Here is a 19,705-nt window from a genome sequence, read left to right as displayed (position 1 = left end):
CAACTCCGAGATGGTCATCTTCCCACAGTGACTCATCCACAAACACTGCCTCAGCGTATGCTAAACCCAGACAGCGCTCGTGACCATCCGCCGGCGCCAAGTGACGACCGCATCCAGAAACACACAAGTAGAACATCATCTTTAAAAATACGCAAACTCTCACTTACTGTGTAAACTCTTTTAGAGACTTTGCTGTTTTAATGAGTGCTGAAGCACGCAGGGGAATTGCCACGGCAACCCAGACAGGGATTGTGCAGCCTGTCGTGTGCTCTCTCTCTCTCGTAGACGCTCTCTTACCAGCTGTAAATCAGCTTTTACGTGCTCTTTTCACGAATTCGCCTGCCTATTCAGCCCTGCCAGCTAATGGTAAACAAAACTTGGCTTGCTGTCCGCGAAGGAGGCTCGAACCCAAGGCTCGGCTCAAACTCTGAGTAAGAACCTCCCCTATGATGGTAAGGTGTGGAGGGAAAAAAAAGAAAAAAAAGAGGAATTTAGAGGAGGAGAAGGGGTGGTGGAGGGATGCCGGAAGAACTGACACTGGAACGGACCAATGACTGCTTATATACGGTCGTAGCGGTAATTGACAGGACTGGATGAGTAGGGCTCCTCCCGAACCTGCATTTTGGAACTTAATTTCACGAGTTCGCCTGCCCATTCAGCCCTGCCAGATAATGGTAAACAAAACTTGGCTTGCTGTCCGCGAAGGAGGCTCGAACCCCCCAAAAGTAAGAACCCCCCAAAAAAGGCTTATAAACAAGACAGCAAGCTGGCGATCAATTGCGAACAATTTGGTGGTAGAGAAATTTAAAAGAATTTGATAATTTCCCCCCAAAAAGACGCATCTGACATGTTGAGGAGAAAAAAGGCTCCTGCAGGAGCGGAGAGAAGATCACTGCTGCTGCAGTGAAGTAATTTTTGGAGCAATGGGGGCTACGGTGGGAGCGATGGGGAAGAATTCTGCAGCAGAAAAATAAACAAAATGATTAATGTGGACCGAAATTGCTGCTGCTGGGGTGCGCTAATAAGGATTTGTCACTACTGCGGTAGTGAAAAAGGAAGATTATATTTTGCTGCGAAGGCGAAGTTATTAATAAAAGATTATAGGTTGATTGCTGCTGTAATTATTGATGGGTTAGATATCACTGCTGAGGCAGTAGAATTATGAAAATTATTGTAGGGGGAATTCATAGGTGTGACAATATGGTAGTAATAAGTGATTTTTCAGGGGAAAATCACTGCTGTGGCAGTAAGAAATAAAATGGCCAATTTGAGAACAGTGTAAAAATGTTACTGCTGCGGCAGTTACATACTGAAGTTTTGCTGGGTGGCAAGGGGGTCCAAGACGTACAGTTGCCTTAGGGAAATCCCGTGCTGGGTAGAAGGGTCTCAGCACTGACGTGGTATGAGCTGCGGGGCGGAAATCCTGCTAATGCTGGGGATGGCAAATGAGAATCTAGATGACTAGGTAGAGATTTTTGGATGTTAAGTTAATGGCAGGGCAACGTTGATCGAAGATTAGTTTATAGAAACATTGGAATGATTTACTGGAACATCAGATTTGGTATGGAGTTAATCACCTAAATTTCTGAAAGGGAAAAAGTGGAAAAGACAGCAATTTGGATTTTAAATCCAGTTATAAGTTTAAATATTGCTATTTGGGTGGCTGTAAAGAGCGTGCAAGAAGGACGTTCAGCTGATGTAGGTGGTGGATAGCTAGTAAGGGGAAAGACGAGGCAGACATCTTTGTGGAGGCAGCCTCGCGCTGGTGCACTTCTGAGAGAAAGGTTATAGGAAGAAAAGATAGGTATGCAAAGGAGCAGCCAGAGCGGTTCCTTGTTGCGGAGGCAGCCTCACGCTGGAGGCCGCTTTGGCGAAAACTGAGGAGGAAAATGGAGCGCAGTGAAGATGGGTGTGTTTTGGGCAAGGCAAAGTAGCAGTAGGAGCCAAGTTTTAGACAAGGAGTGTCTGTTCACTCCTAATCAAATTACATATACACAAATAATGTGCTCCATTTTCATGGCATGAAAAAGGGAAATTAGCACTTTAGTTTGATCTGAAAAGGCATGATGCATAAATGTAGTCTATATCATTATGATCTCAACTAGCAGAATGCAACAAGGAACTTTAATATTAAAGCTTAAGATATAACCAGGTACGCAAATGTAAGCAGTACACAGTAAGCTTTGTGCAACGTTTTGGATTATATTTTTGTGAAACATTGGTAAAGCATTGTAAATCACATATGATATTTAAAGCAGTTAATCCCGATTCAAATGAGCCTATGCACGCTATAAAGCGATGTATAATAGACCTTAAGATAATGTTTATGGAGTGCAGTGATCTACTATTTGACTGAAGCTGTGAAATTCCGAATATCGGGATCCGGTCACGTCGCAATGATGAATCCAGTGTTGGGGAGTAGTTAACTACAAGTAGCGACGCTACTAACTTAACTACATTTTTCAGTAGCTTGGCAGTAGCTCAGTTGCTTTTTAAACAGTGTAGCTTTTCCAGTAGCTAACTACTTTTTGCAGCAAGTAGCGGTGTAGCGCGAGCAAAAGCTACATTGCGTTTTGTCGAGCCTGCGCGAATCAGCGCGATGCAAGGATATTCTTCTTGTTAGATTACAAACTCATTTTTTGCCATTACCGCCACCTGTTGTTTAATCACGCATCTTGCGGCTAACGGTTCACTGACGTACAGAAGTGGGTTGACACACCCATATTATCCATGATGGAGCAAGACGTGGCGGCAGATTTGGAGGATGGAGAAACAACTAACGTTAATTACCCATGGCCTTATTTGTCCAAGTTCATGTCTCTCAAAGAAACGACAAGTAAAGGTTACACTTTTTGTAACAGTCTGAGATATTTGAGTGTTGTGTGTAATAAAACAATACTCTTTGAAATCATAATTGTATTGCATTGTTTTAAACACTAAATATTTTACTTAAAACATTCCTCAGACACTTGTTCAGTTATTTATAATATACGTTGTTCAAAAAAATCTAAAGTAGTTTCAATGTAGCTAGCTACTTTTTGATAGTAACTTGTAGTAGCTAACTACTTTTCCAAAAGGGTAGCTTGACTGTAGTTTAACTACTTTAACTTACGAGTAGCTTGTAGCTTGTCAAACTACAGTTTCAGAGTAGCTTCCCCAACACTGGATGAATCAGTGTTGAAAACGTAGAGGTGATTGACAGGACTGGATGAGTAGGTTCCTCCCAAACCTGAATTTGGGAACTTCATTAAGCGCACCGTTTATCAGCCATGAGAACAGCTTTTGCAGCTCTTTATGCTTAAAAAGGCAAAAAAAAAAAGATAAGAAAAGGAAAACAGAGAGAATCCGACCCCGCTGCTGTACTGTACACCCACACTTCCACACAAAAGAGATCGTTCCGCAGACACTCTTTTAGACCACTTCCAGCAGAGAACAACTCTTCGGCTCCGAAGTAAAAAGCTGAAGATGCAACACACAGCAGGTGTATATACCCGCACTGCAAGGTGAGCAGCTGCTGCATATGATTGCATGCCAATGTGCATTGGCTCGTTTTAGTTACACTCAAAGCAGATTGGCCTCTCTAGCAAGATTCCTATTTGTCGGTCAGTCCGACGTACTTCGAATGTGACTGACTGAATGGGAACAATCCAATAAAGCCCCTATAATTTTGAGAGATTATTATAGAAACAGTATTCGCCTTGTGACGAGCGTCCCGAGCTCTCATCAGCGTTGCCCTGGAAACGCACCAGGAACACCTGCCCCCACTCATCAAGGCTGAAGCGGCCGCACCTGTTCCTCCTTAGCCCGCGGCCAGATAAGCCGCTTGAGGCTGGGAGTCGGGGAGAAGTGTGGTGACAGGAGGACACACCTGGGAACGTGTTGGGTTGGATCGCTGGACGGAGGTTCCGCTGGACACGAGGGAGGAGAGATGAGCGGAAGTGATGTGGATTCAGGAAGTGACCCAGAAACGGATGGAATGGATGGCGGAGAATTAGAAACGTTAGAAAGCAACTGGAAAGTAGTAGAAAGTCGGAAAAGGAAGAAGTCGTGGGGGCTAACTCCTGAACAACAGTCTCAAAGACCTAAAGTAGAGTATAAGGTAAAGCTGCAATTCGTGGTAGAATCAGATAAAACAGTTAACCCATTCAAATTAACAAAGGCATTGAATGAAGCCATAGGGAAAATAACAGCAAAAATGTTGAGAGATGGTAGTCTAATTATAACATGCAGAGATGAGAATCAGCAAAAATCAGCACTGGGCCTAAAAACGCTAATGGGGAAAAAGATAGCATGCTCTATGTTTGGTGATAGGAAATGGGTGAAAGGAGTGATATCAGGAGTATCAACAGACATATCAACAGAATCTATTAAGGAAAAGTTAACAGGAGCAAAATTAGTTGATGTGAGGAGATTAAAATATGTTAAAGAGAAACAAAAGTTCGACAGTCTATCAGTCATGATTCAGTTTGACGCAGAAAGGCTCCCAGAAAAAGTATATCTGGGATATGTTAGCTACAGAGTAAGACAATATATTCCACCAGCAATAAGATGCTTTAAATGTCAGAGATTTGGACACATTGCTGAAACATGTAAAGGAAAACAAAGATGTGCTAGGTGTGGAGGAGAACATGAGTACGGAAAATGTGAGTCTGGCGTCCCTCCTAAATGCTGTAACTGTGGAAGTAATCATAGCGCTGGTTATGGGGGATGCAAGGTCAGGAAAGAAGCAGAAAAAGTTCAGTTCATAAGAACAACAGAAGGAATTTCGTATGCTGATGCAGTAAAGCAAGTACAGAATAAGATCGAATTACACAATGTAGGTCCGGTAGAGGAACGCACAGTAAGGTTACGGGAACATGCGGAACATGCAAAAATTAACGAAAATTTGCTGCTGATTGATAAGATGTCCTTCTTAGCATTTATGGCGGAAGTAATAAACTGTTCAGCACAAACAGTAAGCCGTACCGAAAAAATCAAAATAATTCTCAGGGCAGCTGGGAAATACTTGAATGCTGAAGAAATTACGGTTGAACAAATAAATGAGAAATTAAGGGCACAAACAACTAATTCACAGACAGTATGTGGTGGATCTTAATGGTGATAACAATAATTCAGTGGAATGCCAGAAGTCTTTTAGCAAATGGACAAGAGTTTAAGAAATTCATCTCAGACAAAACTGATAAACCTCATGTTATTTGTATTCAAGAATCATGGCTTAAACCACACTTGAGTTTTGTACTGAATGGCTATATGGCAGTTAGGAAAGATAGGAGCAATGAAAATGGTGGAGGAGTGATAACATTTATCAAATCAGAAATAACATATAATATGGTGGAGATTAAGGAAGATTGTGAGGCAGTAGCTGTAGAAGTTTGGTCAGGAGCTCAGAAAATACGAGTGGTTAATTTTTATAACCCATGTAAAAGATTAGATAGTGAGTTATTGACAAAAATAGGGGACGAAAGCAGATCAAGTCAGATTTGGTGTGGGGACTTTAATGCTCATAACACGTTATGGGGGAGTACAAGAACAGATATCAATGGAAGGGAAGTAGAGGACTTTTTAGAAAGGAATAACTTGGTTTGTGTTAATGATGGGCGTGCTACAAGACTGGACATACATAAAATGAAATATTCTGCAATAGATTTAACAGTAATGTCAGATAATATGGCAAAAAATAGTAGATGGGACATTGATTACAGTAATTTGATGGGAAGTGATCATTTTCCAATCAAAATTAGAATTGGATTTGAGCTAGAAGAATCTAACATTGAAATGAATTCTAGATGGAAATTTAAAACCGCAGATTGGCATAAATTTAAAGAAAGTTGTGAGCAAAGATTTATGAAATTAAACTGTTCAACAGAGGATATAGATTTTTATAATGACAGCATATGTGAAATTTTATGTGATGTATCTGAAAAAATCATAGGGAAAACAGTAGGAAGAACACAAAAGAAAAATGTACCATGGTGGACGGTAGAATGTAGTGAGGCTATTAAAGAAAGAAATAGATATTTATGGAAGGTAAGGAAAAACTATTCTATTGAGGATTTAATTTCGTATATAAAAGCACAGGCAATTGTAAGGAGAGTTATCCGAGCAGCAAAAAGGACATACTGGAGAGAATATTGTGGGACAATAGGGAAAAGTATAAATATTAGTGAGATCTGGGGAATGATAAGGAAAATGGGAGGAATAAGAAAATCAAACAGAATCCCATTACTGAAAAATGGAAACTATGTTTGCAAAAGTAATAAAGATAAAGCAGAAGTTTTAGCAGAAGCATTTGGTAAAATCAATAGCAATAATAATATATCTGAAGATATGAAGGAAATAAGACAACAGCAAATTAGAGGTAATTCAAGTTCATTAGCCAAAAAGGGGACATCTGGAAGTTCTATGGATGCAGACTTCACTTTATATGAACTTGTGCAGGCTCTAGAGGGAAGTAATCATACCTCTCCAGGAAAGGACGAAATCAGTTATGAGATGATCAAACATCTATCAAGAAATACATTACTGACAATATTAAGTCTTTACAACAAAATATGGAGGCAAGGGAAATTACCATATTCATGGAAATTAGGGATAATCATACCAATAGCAAAGCCTGGGAAGGATCATTCAATACCTAGCAATTATAGACCAATTGCTCTGACGTCTAACTTGTGTAAAATTATGGAGAAAATGGTAATATCTCGATTAAATTATTTTTTGGAATCAAGGAAACTAATACATGAGTATCAAAGTGGGTTTAGAAAGGGATGTAGCACATTGGATGCTGTAGTATGTTTAGAAAATGAAATCAGGAAAGCTCAAGTGAATAAAGAAATGGTCATAGGAGTGTTTTTTTGATATTGAGAAAGCTTATGACATGCTATGGAAAGAAGGATTGCTAATTAAATTAAATCTGATGGGCATAGACGGAAGACTGTTTAATTGGATAATGGATTTCCTAAAACAACGGAGAATTCAAGTGAGAATAGAAAATGAATACTCAGACATATACAAGATAGATAATGGAACCCCGCAAGGTAGTGTATGCAGCCCAATATTATTTAATATCATGATTAATGGTATCTTTGAAAACATAGGTCCAGGAATAGGCAGGTCACTTTATGCAGATGATGGAGCTTTATGGATAAGAGGGAAGAACCTAAAATATTTGCAAAGAAAAATGCAGAAAGCAATTGAGGCTGTGGAGAAGTGGACCAAACAGTGGGGATTCCGGTTGTCGGTGGAAAAAACCCAGGTCATCTGCTTCTCTAAAAAAAGGAAAATTCCAGATGTAAAATTAAAACTATATGGACTAACATTAGAACAAGTGTCTACTATCAGATACCTGGGAATGTGGATGGATGCAAGGCTCACATTTGGGGAACACATACAAAAGGTTGTGGATAAGTGCAAGAAAGGTATAAACATAATGAGATGTTTAGCAGGAGTGGAATGGGGAGCTTCAAATCAATCTCTTAAGAAAATATACTTTGCAATAATTAGATCTACAATAGACTATGGTAGAATAATATATGGATCAGCAGCAAAAAGTCTAATATCCAAAATAGATGTAATTCAAAATCAAGCACTCAGAATTTGCTGTGGAGCTGTCAGATCATCTCCTGTGGCGGCAATACAAGTGGAGATGGGAGAAATGCCTCTTGATATTCGTGAACTCCAGCTTAAACTGGTATACTGGACGAGTCTTAGGGGACATTCTTCGAACCATCCAGTCAAAAATGTGTTGAGAAATTGTTGGGAATATGAGAAAGCCCAAATTAAAAGTTTCGGATGGGAGATAGAGAAGCTTACCCAGACTATAGGGATAGATAAGCTTAACATTAGTCCAACAGTAGTATTGCCTGCTTCCCCTCCGTGGCTCAATTCAATGCCTTGTGTAGATATCAAATTAACACTAAGCATTAAAGATAGACGTAACATAGTCCCAATCGCAACAATTGTTCAACAACACCTTAGAAATGAATATCCTTATTCAAAACAAATATTTACAGATGGCTCCAAAGACCCGGGTACGGGACGAACATCATCAGCAATTTACATACCTACATTAAGGTACAGTAATGCAAAAAGAACGACAGATAATATATCAGTATATACAGCTGAGATGGTGGCCATTATGATGGCATTGCAATGGATTGAAGAAACAAAACAAACATGTACAATAATTTGTTCAGATTCTCTATCAGCCCTTAACAGTCTAACGAGTGGTAAATCAGATACTAGACAAGACATTTTAACAGAAATATTACAGAACCTATACAGAGTCAATCAAATGAATATAACAGTAGCATTTATGTGGGTTCCGGCACATGTAGGAGTAGACGGTAATGATGAAGTGGATAAACTGGCAAAGAGGGCTCTAAGACATGATAACATAGAAATTGATCTCCCTCTGGGAAAATCTGAAGTCAAGAGAATAATAAAAACAGCTCTAAATCAAATTTGGCAAAAAAAGTGGGATAAAGGACATAAAGGACGACATATGCACAACATACAAAATAAAGTAGGTTTAATAAGAGCAAGCTTTGGCAATAGAAGGGAAGATACAATAATTTCTCGCCTGAGAATTGGACATACAGCACTAAATAAATCACTACAGTTGATAGGGAAACACGACAATGGACAATGTACCAAATGTGGTCAGCCAGAGACTATAGAACATGTCATATTTCATTGCGGAGCATACAAAAGAGAAAGATTACAATTTAAAAATGACTTGATGCAAATAGGAATCAACACAATAAATATGGAAAGTGTTCTAAGTAGTTCATATAAAGTTTATGAAGTATTGATTCATTTTTTTAAATCAATATATTCCTTTAAGAGAATTTAGTATATTCCTTTTTTTTTTTTTTCTCATCTCCCCCCATTCTGTTCATTCCTAAACATCCAATCCCCACTTCCTGCGTTACCTCATGAAAACAGAGCTCATTCTCCAAACCCCCAGTAGATGGCGATATGCACCAAAAGTTGGATGCCAACCGCCATAACTGAAGAAGAAGAAGAAGAAGAAGAGTCGGGGAGAGACCTCTCCAGATGGAAGAAGCGCTAACCGACACTGTGGCTGTATCCGAAATCGCCCCCTATACCCTCAAATAGTGCACTATTTGAGGGGACGGCCATTTTAAGTGGTGTTCGAAACCTTAGTGGATGTTCTCGAGTGCACTCATTCAATCCCACAATGCACCGCAAAAACGAGTGTACAAGCGATGTACACTCAACGGCTAGAGAATCCCCAGAATGCACTGCGAGAGTCGCGCGCCGAGTGAATTCCCGCGGCTGTGTCCAAATTCAGGGTCTGCATCCTTCGGAGTACTCATTTGAAGGATGTTACGTCACAGCGCCGCGACGAAGGCTGTCCAAATTCGTAGGATCCTTCAAATGCGGCCCACAAATACGTCCTCCTTTTCCCCGAATTGGAAGGATGGGTGTGGTGGATCCTTTCCCGTCCTACCTATCCCATAATTCTTTTCGGCAGAGCGTAATGGCGGACGAAGCGAGCGGTAGCGGAGTGGGAGAGGAGTTTCTCTGACAAAACAAGCTAAAGTTTATGCTTCGGCTCAATGAATTTGTAGGAGAAATTAGTAGAATACTTAAAAACAAATAAAAATAGGCTATAATGGCTTACCTGGATGTGACTGTCTTGTAGTCTGATATAAAAAACTCTCCGACAACGAGCAAAGAAAGTATTTAATTTATTTAATTGCTTTATTTCTTCCAAAAGAATTAAAATGAGGAGAATAACTCTTTGTTTGTCCATTTTCCCGCTTCTTGCTTGGCGCTGTCACGGTTGCTAGGCGACAGGATATGAGCAACGGGTAAGGGAGGGAACTGAAAGAAGGGTAGGCTGTCCAAATTCACAAACACCGACTTCCGGGTTTTGCGGACGTCGGAGGATCCCTCCTCCTTCAACCGGGTAGGAAGGATCCTAAGGAGGATGCAGACCCTGAATTTGGACACAGCCCGCGTCTCACCAGAAGATGGCGCCCGCAGCTGAATCATCCATTCATTGATTTTAGAAGCGCTCGTCCACGGCGTAATACAGTGGAATACAACAAAGGTACAAAATTAATTGTAAAAATTGACTATTAGGGTTTATACATAATTTCCGTGACAAGAGTTCAAGATAAATCCTTCAATCTTACTATTGGAGCTGCCCGTTTCAAATGATTATTTAACAGGAAGCAAACTATGCAAAAGCGGCAGTCCTTCCGGTGCACTTGGTGTACGAATTCACTCACTCGTTTTCATTCACTCCTTCAAGTGAACTATATGAGTGGACTAATGTAGGGAATAGTGAATGAGGGTATAGGGGGCGATTTCGGATACAGCCTGTCTCTACTCTCTGTTGCAGAAACGAGCGTCTGAGCGACCCAGCCTGCACCTCGCACCACGCCGGTCCACCACGCCAAGGAAGAGCACCGAGAGCACCTCAGCACGCACACTCACCTTCCACCGCTTCTTCACTTAATAAATCCACCCTCCAGGGTATTTATCCGAGCTCTCCTTGTCGTGTGATTCTTCCACCCCGCCACAGCCTCTAAATGTTTACTTATACCTTTCAGGCAGCATGTCTTTAAGGATTCAGAACATTGTTTTTTTCTCTAAAGAAGGTCAGTTTTAGTTGAAGGCCATGAATTTTGGCCCTAAGAGCTTATGAGTGAATTTGTGTGGGACTGATTACGTGTTCTCAGCAAGAGTAAGGAAACTGATTTGCCACTGATTTTATAAGGAAATCTATGAATGTCTTATATGCCAGATTTGAATGCAATAAAATAATATTGATTTTAGATTATTAGCAAATGTAAAATAGCTTTTCCATTCAGTTGTTCAATTGGTGAAAGTACCACTCCCCAAACTGCCCCAAAATGAGTATTTCTTCAGTATTCTACTAAGTTTAACAGGATTTAATCAAATTTATGCAAATCAGCTCACTTGTGTCCGTGAAATGTTTTTGTTAAGTAAATGTTACACAATCGCATTTTATGTCAAATCAGATGCATCCAGGTCAAAATAGTTTGCTGATGGTAATTTATTATGCAAATGAATTACCCTGAAAAGGCTGTTTTATTCTATATAAGGGCAGTCCAGTTACATTGGCTGCCATGTGGAGACCACATGACCAAATACCCACTTTCTCTTGAATTTTCCCTTTTTCCTGAGCTGCTATTAATGGCTATAGGGTGGTCATTTGATAGCTTGAAATGCAGTGTATTTTACACTCTGGTCTGATAGGGTTAGTTAGTGAAAGGGAGCATCCTCAAGGCAGAGTCAAGGTCTGTTGTTGTTTCTATGGAAAAAGAAAAGAAAATAATAATTTTCAAGTTTATTCGTTATTGTTATTAATAAGACTTGATTTTTGTTGCTTTGTTTTTAAATTAAATATATTATTCACAATCTATCAGATTTTTCTAATAAACAAAAACATGGAGATTGTACCCAGGATGCTTCTCACAGCACTGTTAGTAGGTAAGTATAAAAAAATTTATGTGTTTAATAAGTTTACAAAATAATGTTAAACAACAGTTCCTTACATTCCTTACAGAACAAAACAACTAATTAACTTCTTTTTCAAGGATTTGCAAATCTTCCGTGGTGCTCTTCTCATTTTTACATCATCGATGAGTTCAAGAACTGGACTGAGGCTCAAGGTTACTGCAGAAAATACTACTATGATTTAGCATCATTTGAGAACACGGAGGAACACGACCAAGTCGTTCAAACTCTGGTGAGCAGAGGTTACACTGACCATGTTTGGACAGGAATGTATGATGATCGCTACAGCTGGAGATGGTCTAATGGTGAAAAAAAAATGACATACACCAGCTGGAGAGGAAACGAACCAGACAGCTATCAATCAAACGAGGCTTGTGCTGTTTTAGTTAATACAGGATTATGGACTGATCAGTCATGTGCAGTGCCCCATTTTGTCTTGTGTTATAATGGTAATTAAATGTGCTTTTCTAACTTTACTAATTATATATGTGACCCTGGACCACAAACCCAGTCATAAGGGTCAATATTTCGAAATATGAAAGCTGAATAAATAAGCTTTCGATTGATATATTGTTTGTTAGGATAGGACAATATTTGGCCGAGATACAACTATTTGAAAATCTTGAATTTGAGGGTGCAAAAAAATCTAAATATTTAGAAAATCGCCTTTAAAGCTGTCCAAATGAAGTCCTTAGCAATGCATTTTACTAATCAAAAATTAAGTTTTGATATATTTACAGTAGGAAATTTACAAAATATCTTTATGGAACATGATCTTTACTTAAACTGTTACTCCACACCAAAATGAAAATTTTGACATTAATCACTTACCCCCATGTCGTTCCAAACCCGTAAAGGCTTGCTTTGTTCGTCCTCGCAACGAATTGATGAATAAATGTCGTTATTTTTATTTTCTTTGCGTACAAACACTATTCTCATCGCTTCATAAAATTCAGATTGAACCACTGAAGGCAGATGGACTATTCTGACGATGCTTTTCATACTTTTATGGATCTTGACATTGCAATTTACTATGCAGTCAATGGGACAGTCACAAGCCTCCCGGTTTTCATCCAAAATATCTTAAATTGTGTTCCGAGGACGACCGAAACTTTTACGGGTTTGGAACGATGGGGGTAAGTGAATATTGACAAAATTTTCATTTTGGGGTGGAGTATCCCTTTAATACCCTAATGATTTTTGGCATAAAAGAAAAATCTATAATTTTGACTCATGCAGTGTATTTTTGGCTAAAAGACTGGTTTTGTGGTCCAGGGTCACATACAGTATATATTCAAAAATAACTAAACAAATAGAATGTCTAAATTAACTATATGCCCACAGCCACAACGAAAACAACTGTCTTAATCCAAGAGACGAAAAGTTGGAGTGAAGCTTTAAAATACTGCAGACTGTATCACACTGATTTGGCTAAAATAGAAAACCAAGATGAGAACACACAACTAAAGTTGCTGCTCAGAGACCAGAATGTGGGTAGAGCGTACATGGGTTTATACAGAGACACCTGGAAATGGTCAGATCAGAGTAGCTCTGTATTCAGGGCTTGGATTTTCCCTGAACCCAATAATTATGGGGGAGTTGAATTTTGTGCGCAACTGAATTTGAAGAATGCGAAATGGGGTGATGTATCATGTTCAAACAAACTCAGATTTGTCTGTGGCACTGGTAAGAAATCCTTTTTGTTTGCTGGTGTTTGAGTGATCATAGAATAAAGCCAATACAGTGTTTACTGTTGCAAAATACTGATTTGATTATTTAAATCCCTGTAGCAAAGAAGATTCAAGTACTGAGAATAAATTTACAGTCAGCACTGAACCTTAATATCAGTGATTTTAACAGCACCATTTTACAGCAGGTCAGTGTTAAAATGATACACAATGGTTTTGCAACGAGGGTAACCATAGCCCGTATGCTCTTTAACTTTCGTGATATATGGTCTGTGTTAAGTAATGTAAATGTTTGAATGACACATGAAAATGTGTTTATGATGATCTGTTTGTCTTCAGTTCCAGCAAAAGCTGCCGAGTAACACCAAGCTGACATGGCGGACACAACCTGATGGACAAATATTTCACACCCTGAGCGAAGCTAACACAAAAAATGACAAGCTATGTAAAACTGTAACATGAATGTTTTCAGAAAAATAGCTCAGAATGTGTTTTGTAGGGCTTTTATGTGGTGTAAGTTAGCATAGTTTCTAAAAAATGTATTGTATTGTTGTGTTCGGTGAATTTTAATAGTGCAATAAGTAATGAAGTTCTACCTGTTTAAATGAAGTTGCTTCCTATATCTAGTATGAACGTCTTAAGAAATTATTTTCTTATTTTATTTATCTGAATAATTAGTTTGACATGTATGGGACATTCTGTTCTTAGGTCTAACTGAGTCAACAAAGGTGGTGGTGACAAATAAAATTGTAATATTTGTGAAGTAGCAGCATACTGTGGCCTGTTCATGTTCTCTTGTTTTACAACACTGAATCACACTGGATTTAATTTGGTGGCATTTTTGCCATAATCTTGTGATATCTCTGTGTGAAGTCCTATAATTTTATATATGAAATGAGTAAATTCTCAAATTAACCACTGTAAATGTGATATGAGCAAAATGAATCATACCTCAATACAATGTACAATGTCATCAACCAAAGTAAAGACATCAGCTGAGGTTAAGAATTAAGTATCTGAAATTTACAGGGACAAGATATGTATTTTCATTAATAATTCAGACATCTTTGCAAAACAACATGAGCCGAGAAGGCTGCACTGGTCTCTTCACATAATCACCGGTGCTCTTTGGATAATGTGAGGTAAATATCAAACTGAAAAGATGAAATACTCAAGGCACTTGTATAATAATAAAAAATAAAGCCTTTAATTTCCAGGCCTTCTTCAGAATAAAAATCAATTATTCAAACAAGTCTTTTTAAACAATTAGTAAGCAATCACCAGTAAGCAATAATAAATAATAAGAAAAATATATATAATTAAAGAACAAAATAATATTAAATAAATGAAGATAAAGGAAATATATATATAATAATAATATACAGTATATACATGTATAATATGCATGCATATAACAATATAAATACAGACTCATTCAACACCAAAAATGTAAATCATTACAAAAAAAAAAGGAAAAATTATTTCTTCATTAACTAACCATTGTTTTTTCTGGGGGACATCATATACATCTATGATGTCCCAGTTAGAATTTTTAATATGTTTAGAATTAGGATTAGAAAATTTTTGCATTCTATTCTCCTTAATAATTGTTTATTCATAGATTTAACTCTGTCTGTGGCTCTTGTTAGAACCTTCAAATCATAACCTCTCTGTCGAAATCTAATAGTCATATCCTGTAACTGAATTTCAAAATCATTTTCTAAATCACAAATACGTTTCAGTCTTTGGAACTGGCCATGTGGAATATTCTCAATCAGCCAATGTGGATGAAAAGTATTAGCTCTAAGAATGAAATTTTTGATCCGTTCATTTTTCTAAAAAGAGAGCAGGGGAGAGTGCAGTACATTCACATAAAAAGGAATTTTTTGCTTAAGGAAGGAGAGATGGGGTTTAACATGTTGATGTACTGCAAATGAAAAGGGACAGTCGCTATTATGAACTACTCGTTAGCTTGTGGTTATTCTGTTTGCATTTGTTGATACTGAAGTCATTTTCATCAGTAAACTAAATTATTGTTTATGCTTTTCAGACAAAATGTATTTGCAATACATTTTCAAAGATTCAGAACATGTTTTTTCAGTTTTGGTTGAACACCATGAAATTTGAGCAGGAAAATGTCTGAATTTGTGTTGGATTGGTAGTTATGAGTTGTTCCCAGTGTGAATATCAAAGCTGCCTTTGATTTGATAAGGAAATCTGAGTGTCTCAAGCGCACGTCTGGTTTTGAATATGGTGGCAAAAGTTCTTTACAGACAATATTGCCTGACTCATTCTGAAGAATTTGCCTGCAATCCCTTGTACACTCTTAAAAATAAAGGTGCTTCACGATGCCATAGAATAACCTTTTTGTCTAAATGATTCCATAAAGAACCTTTAACATCTGAAGAACCTTTCTGATTCACAAAAGGTTCTTTGTGGTGAAAGAAGGTTCTTCAGATTATAAAAAGGTAAGAAAGAGATGGTTCTTTAAAGAACCTTTGACTGAATGGTTCTTTGTGGAACTAAAAATGGTTCTTATATGGCATCGCTTGAATTTTTATTTTCTAAGAGTGGTAAGTCCAGTGTATGTGCAATACACAAATATTTTTAGAAACAAAATTGCTGTAATTTATCAAAAGGGTTTGTTTATGTTCCAAAGGTTGTAGTACACTCTTAGTTACAAGACTGATTTACTACAGGTGAGATTTTGCCTTTTTTCAACATGCTGTCCCAACAGCAACTGAGCAACTAATATGCAAATGAGATACAGTATAGATACATTGTGTTTAATGGGAAAACCAGTTTATGGAAATTTGTACAGACATATTGCATAAAACAAAATGGTATATCAAATCATTTTGTTATATATTTTATAACATAGTTGAGAATCATCCTAAAACAAAGTTTAGAAGAAAAAAATCCTGAAACCTAAAAATGCATTGGTGATTTAAAAAAAAAAATCCCATTGTTTTTGCCTTTTTGATGTCTATTCATGCCATTTTATTTTTAGGAAAACTTAGTCCTAGTGTCCTCTACAGATGACATAGAAAAAAATATGAATAAAATATATTTTTTCAAAAATGTTAATTTTCCATTTTTTTCTAATGCTCTAAACAATGTAATGACATGAAAAAATACTAAATTCACAAAGCTTTTTTTGGGGGGGTCTCAGGAGGATATAGCGGACACATGACAGAATCGGGCAATGAAGTCAGCACACGCTTTTGACGCGTGCCATTTTGAGAACACTACAGAAAGAGCACGTTTTCGCCTGTGTGGATACTTCAAAAGACGTTTGCTCTGCCTGTTTGGTTTACCTGTAACACGTTCAGAACGTGCGTTTTGTCCGACTCCAAACGCATGTATTCGACGCCCATTTCCTGTTATGATAAACTGCGTTTTTGGTGACTCCAAAGCGCGCGTCAAGAACGCGCGTTTCATAGGAAATCACACGTAGAAGACGCGCATTTGCTGTCAAAGCGCACGCTTTTGACGTGTCAGTGTGCAATCAGACGCCCGAGCAGGCGTTTATGAGCACTTTGGCTTTCCATATGTGCTTGTGTTTTTGTTTTGTGTGAGCACATGGCTGGTCTTGTTTAGTTCCATGTGCTCTCATGTCAAGTGTCTTGACCCCACCCACCTTGTTTCCTGATTATTGGTTAATTTGCCCCACCTGTGTTTACTCGTTACCCTTCTCATTTGCTCCCTTTATAATCTCCTTGGCTGTATCCGAAATCGCCCCCATACCCTCATTCACTATTCACTATATAGAAACAACAAAGTGCAGAAGTGCGTACGATGTAAGCAAGATATTAATTTCACAATGTAAGCAACTTCAGTGAGTAATGGGAGTTTTTGAGAGTGCTTTAATTCTGGCTAAGTCAATGATAATGTTATTTGATAATGTAAAGGAGTGTCTATTTACACTTAGTGCAAATAGCCCACCTTTTGGCAGAGGCTATTTACACTAATTCCGCCCACCAAGTGTGATTGGGACTGTCAAGATTATTAAAAAAACTACTATGAACCAACAGCTCCAGTGGCGTAGATGGCGCGATCGACTAGGGTTCGAACTCACCTTTTGCCAAATTTTTTCAATCTTTTCAAATCTCATATCACATTTTAAAGGCATTTATTTTTAATAAAAATTAAAGAAATAACCAAAAAGTTGAAAATAAAGTATCGGGTAGGGTTAGGGTAGGTGTAGGGAAGGCTTTATTGTATCAATAAAGTGGCACCCATTTAATAATCTGAATTAAAATTATAATTCCATACGTTATTTCATACTGATTTATAATGTAATACAATACTGAAGTGCAGATAATTGCCACTATTTTGCAACAAGTAGTGTAAATAGCAGAAAATCCTGCTATTTTAACAGTGTAAATATAATCTATAGCTGTTTTCACTTAGTGTAAATAGAATCCATTGCTATTTGAACTTAAGAAAAATGACCGCAATTTCAACTATAGCAAAACCATGATTATTTTTTTAAAGGGGAGAATACACAGCTAGATCTTAAACGGTGGATCGTTTAGCATTGTTATCACAATATTGCCCAGTAAATCTGCTTAGTGTAAAGAATTAAGCCAGGTAACATAACTTACTGTAAGCTGCTTTTGAAACGATGTGTAATGTGGATTCTATGCAAATAAATAATGAACCAAGTTGAAGATTCCTTATTATTAGAGATGGCGAACAATGATAAGCGATCAAATAAATGAATGAATGAAACTTAATCCTTACAAACAAGTGGCCAGGGATCAAAGAGCTGCCACAGATAATATTTCCATATATGATTTTCTTTTATTTGTAGTGTGAGGGCTTACAGTTTAATGCAAATCACTGTATATTAAATCTACAGAGATCAATTACTAAGCCATATCTTATTTGAGTTGTTATCGAGTTTCTGTTTAACTTTCGTACGTGTCCCGTAGTGAATGTAGACATTTTATAGGCTATTATTTTATGTTTATGTGATTCAACTTAAGATCACGTTGGAATGATTAACGCTTACTGTATCAACATAGGGTTAATCAAAAGCAGAGGTATTTTTTAATGCAGACACTGATAAGGGCTAACGTATGGCATCTATTAATATCTGCAGGAAATACATCTGCTTTTTCAGCTTTCTAAGGCTGAAAAACGCAAGTTTTTCACACCGGCTGTGCAAAGGGATATGGCAAATGATGTAAAGTGAGCCTTAACTACTCCAACGCGATCTTAAGTAGAATAATAGAAACATTAAATAATATCGACGTCTGTATTCACTATATTACCCAGTTTCCGCTGTAGCTCACGTGACCTAAATTCCCAGAATGCATTGCAGCTGTGTCGACACATTACCAGGCTCTATAATGGCCTCTGCTCAAGCACTGTTTTCACGCCGAAAATCGGCTGAGCTTCTTGTTCCCACAATGCAAAGCGTAATTAAAAAAATACGAAAAAACACCTGTAAAAACCAAATACGGAAAAATTCCTTCAAATTATTATGGTATATTGTACTGTATTTTTACGGACTTTTTTTTACAGTGTATATATATATATATGTATGTATACAGAGCATGGGTAGTAACTGATTACATGTCATCTGGATTACGTAATCAGATTAAAAAAAATAAGTACTTGTAATTAGAGTAAATTACATTTTAAAATACTCGTACTCAGACTACATTTTATGGATTACATGATTACATATTATTCATAAATTATTGATTCTCCCTAATTTCTCTTTTTCATCTTTTGCATTTTCTAAAATAGCCATTATATAGATATTATATATGTATATATAGTCCAGTTTTGTGGACATTCACACAGAGATCAGTCATTAGTCAGGTGGCGACAGCATTTGACCACTGGATTTACAAAAATAATTTCAGGTTTAAGAAGGATTTCAACATTGCATCAACTACTGATGAACACATTCATTTTTATTTGAATTATTACTCTGTAGGTTTTTTTTAACCATGTATTATTAATGAATTAAAATGCACATATTCACATTATTACTTAGTTACATGTTATGCAGGCATTCCAAAACTTTTTGTCGAATATATTTGCTTTAAGTACCCCTGAGACTTTAAAATATATATTTCAATAATTAAGTGTCACATTTGCATGTTCACGGTTTCTTTGATGTTGATTAATGATCACATGGCATGCAGGTAAATAAAAATATTTCATCTTTTTTAGTAAGTGTTTTATTTAAACAAAGACTATAGAAATACAAAGACTGTTCACTCCTATAGGCCTACTTATGAATGGGAGAAACTGCAATGCGCAATATGTAGGAATAGTCCCACCTTCTAAATGAAAGGGCCAAATTTCCCATAGAAATCTGACTAGACCAGCTAATGCACATGCACAGTATAAGCAGGTTATGATTCCGCATGCACATTGGCTGGTCTAGCCTGAAAAATAAGCTTTTTAAATGCTATTTGATCATAAGAAACAACATTCATTGGGCCATTAATTTCAGATTTTTGTTGCTGATTTGACAT

At 37.4% G+C, this 19,705-nt stretch overlaps 1 protein-coding gene across 2 annotated transcripts; it reads left to right on the top strand.

Moving 5' to 3' along the window:
• The first annotated feature begins 11,220 nt into the window (after positions 1-11,220).
• Positions 11,221-13,976, top strand: LOC306879526 (secretory phospholipase A2 receptor-like). Of its 2 annotated transcripts, XM_079432533.1 has the most exons (6): positions 11,221-11,297; positions 11,427-11,490; positions 11,598-11,966; positions 12,862-13,203; positions 13,308-13,393; positions 13,545-13,976. In XM_079432533.1, the coding sequence occupies exons 1-6, from the start codon at positions 11,226-11,228 to the stop codon at positions 13,665-13,667; spliced, it is 1,056 nt and encodes a 351-aa protein (XP_079288659.1). In that variant the 5' UTR covers positions 11,221-11,225; the 3' UTR covers positions 13,668-13,976. The 2 variants fall into 2 exon arrangements, with proteins under 2 accessions (XP_079288659.1, XP_079288660.1); XM_079432534.1 differs by having other exon boundaries at positions 11,234-11,490.
• The last annotated feature ends 5,729 nt before the right edge of the window (positions 13,977-19,705 follow it).

Source organism: Barbus barbus (assembly GCF_936440315.1).
Source record: "Barbus barbus genome assembly, chromosome: 2".
Lineage (NCBI taxonomy): Eukaryota > Metazoa > Chordata > Actinopteri > Cypriniformes > Cyprinidae > Barbus > Barbus barbus.
Note: the sequence above shows the minus strand (reverse complement) of the source record. Positions and strands in the feature narration are given on the sequence as shown.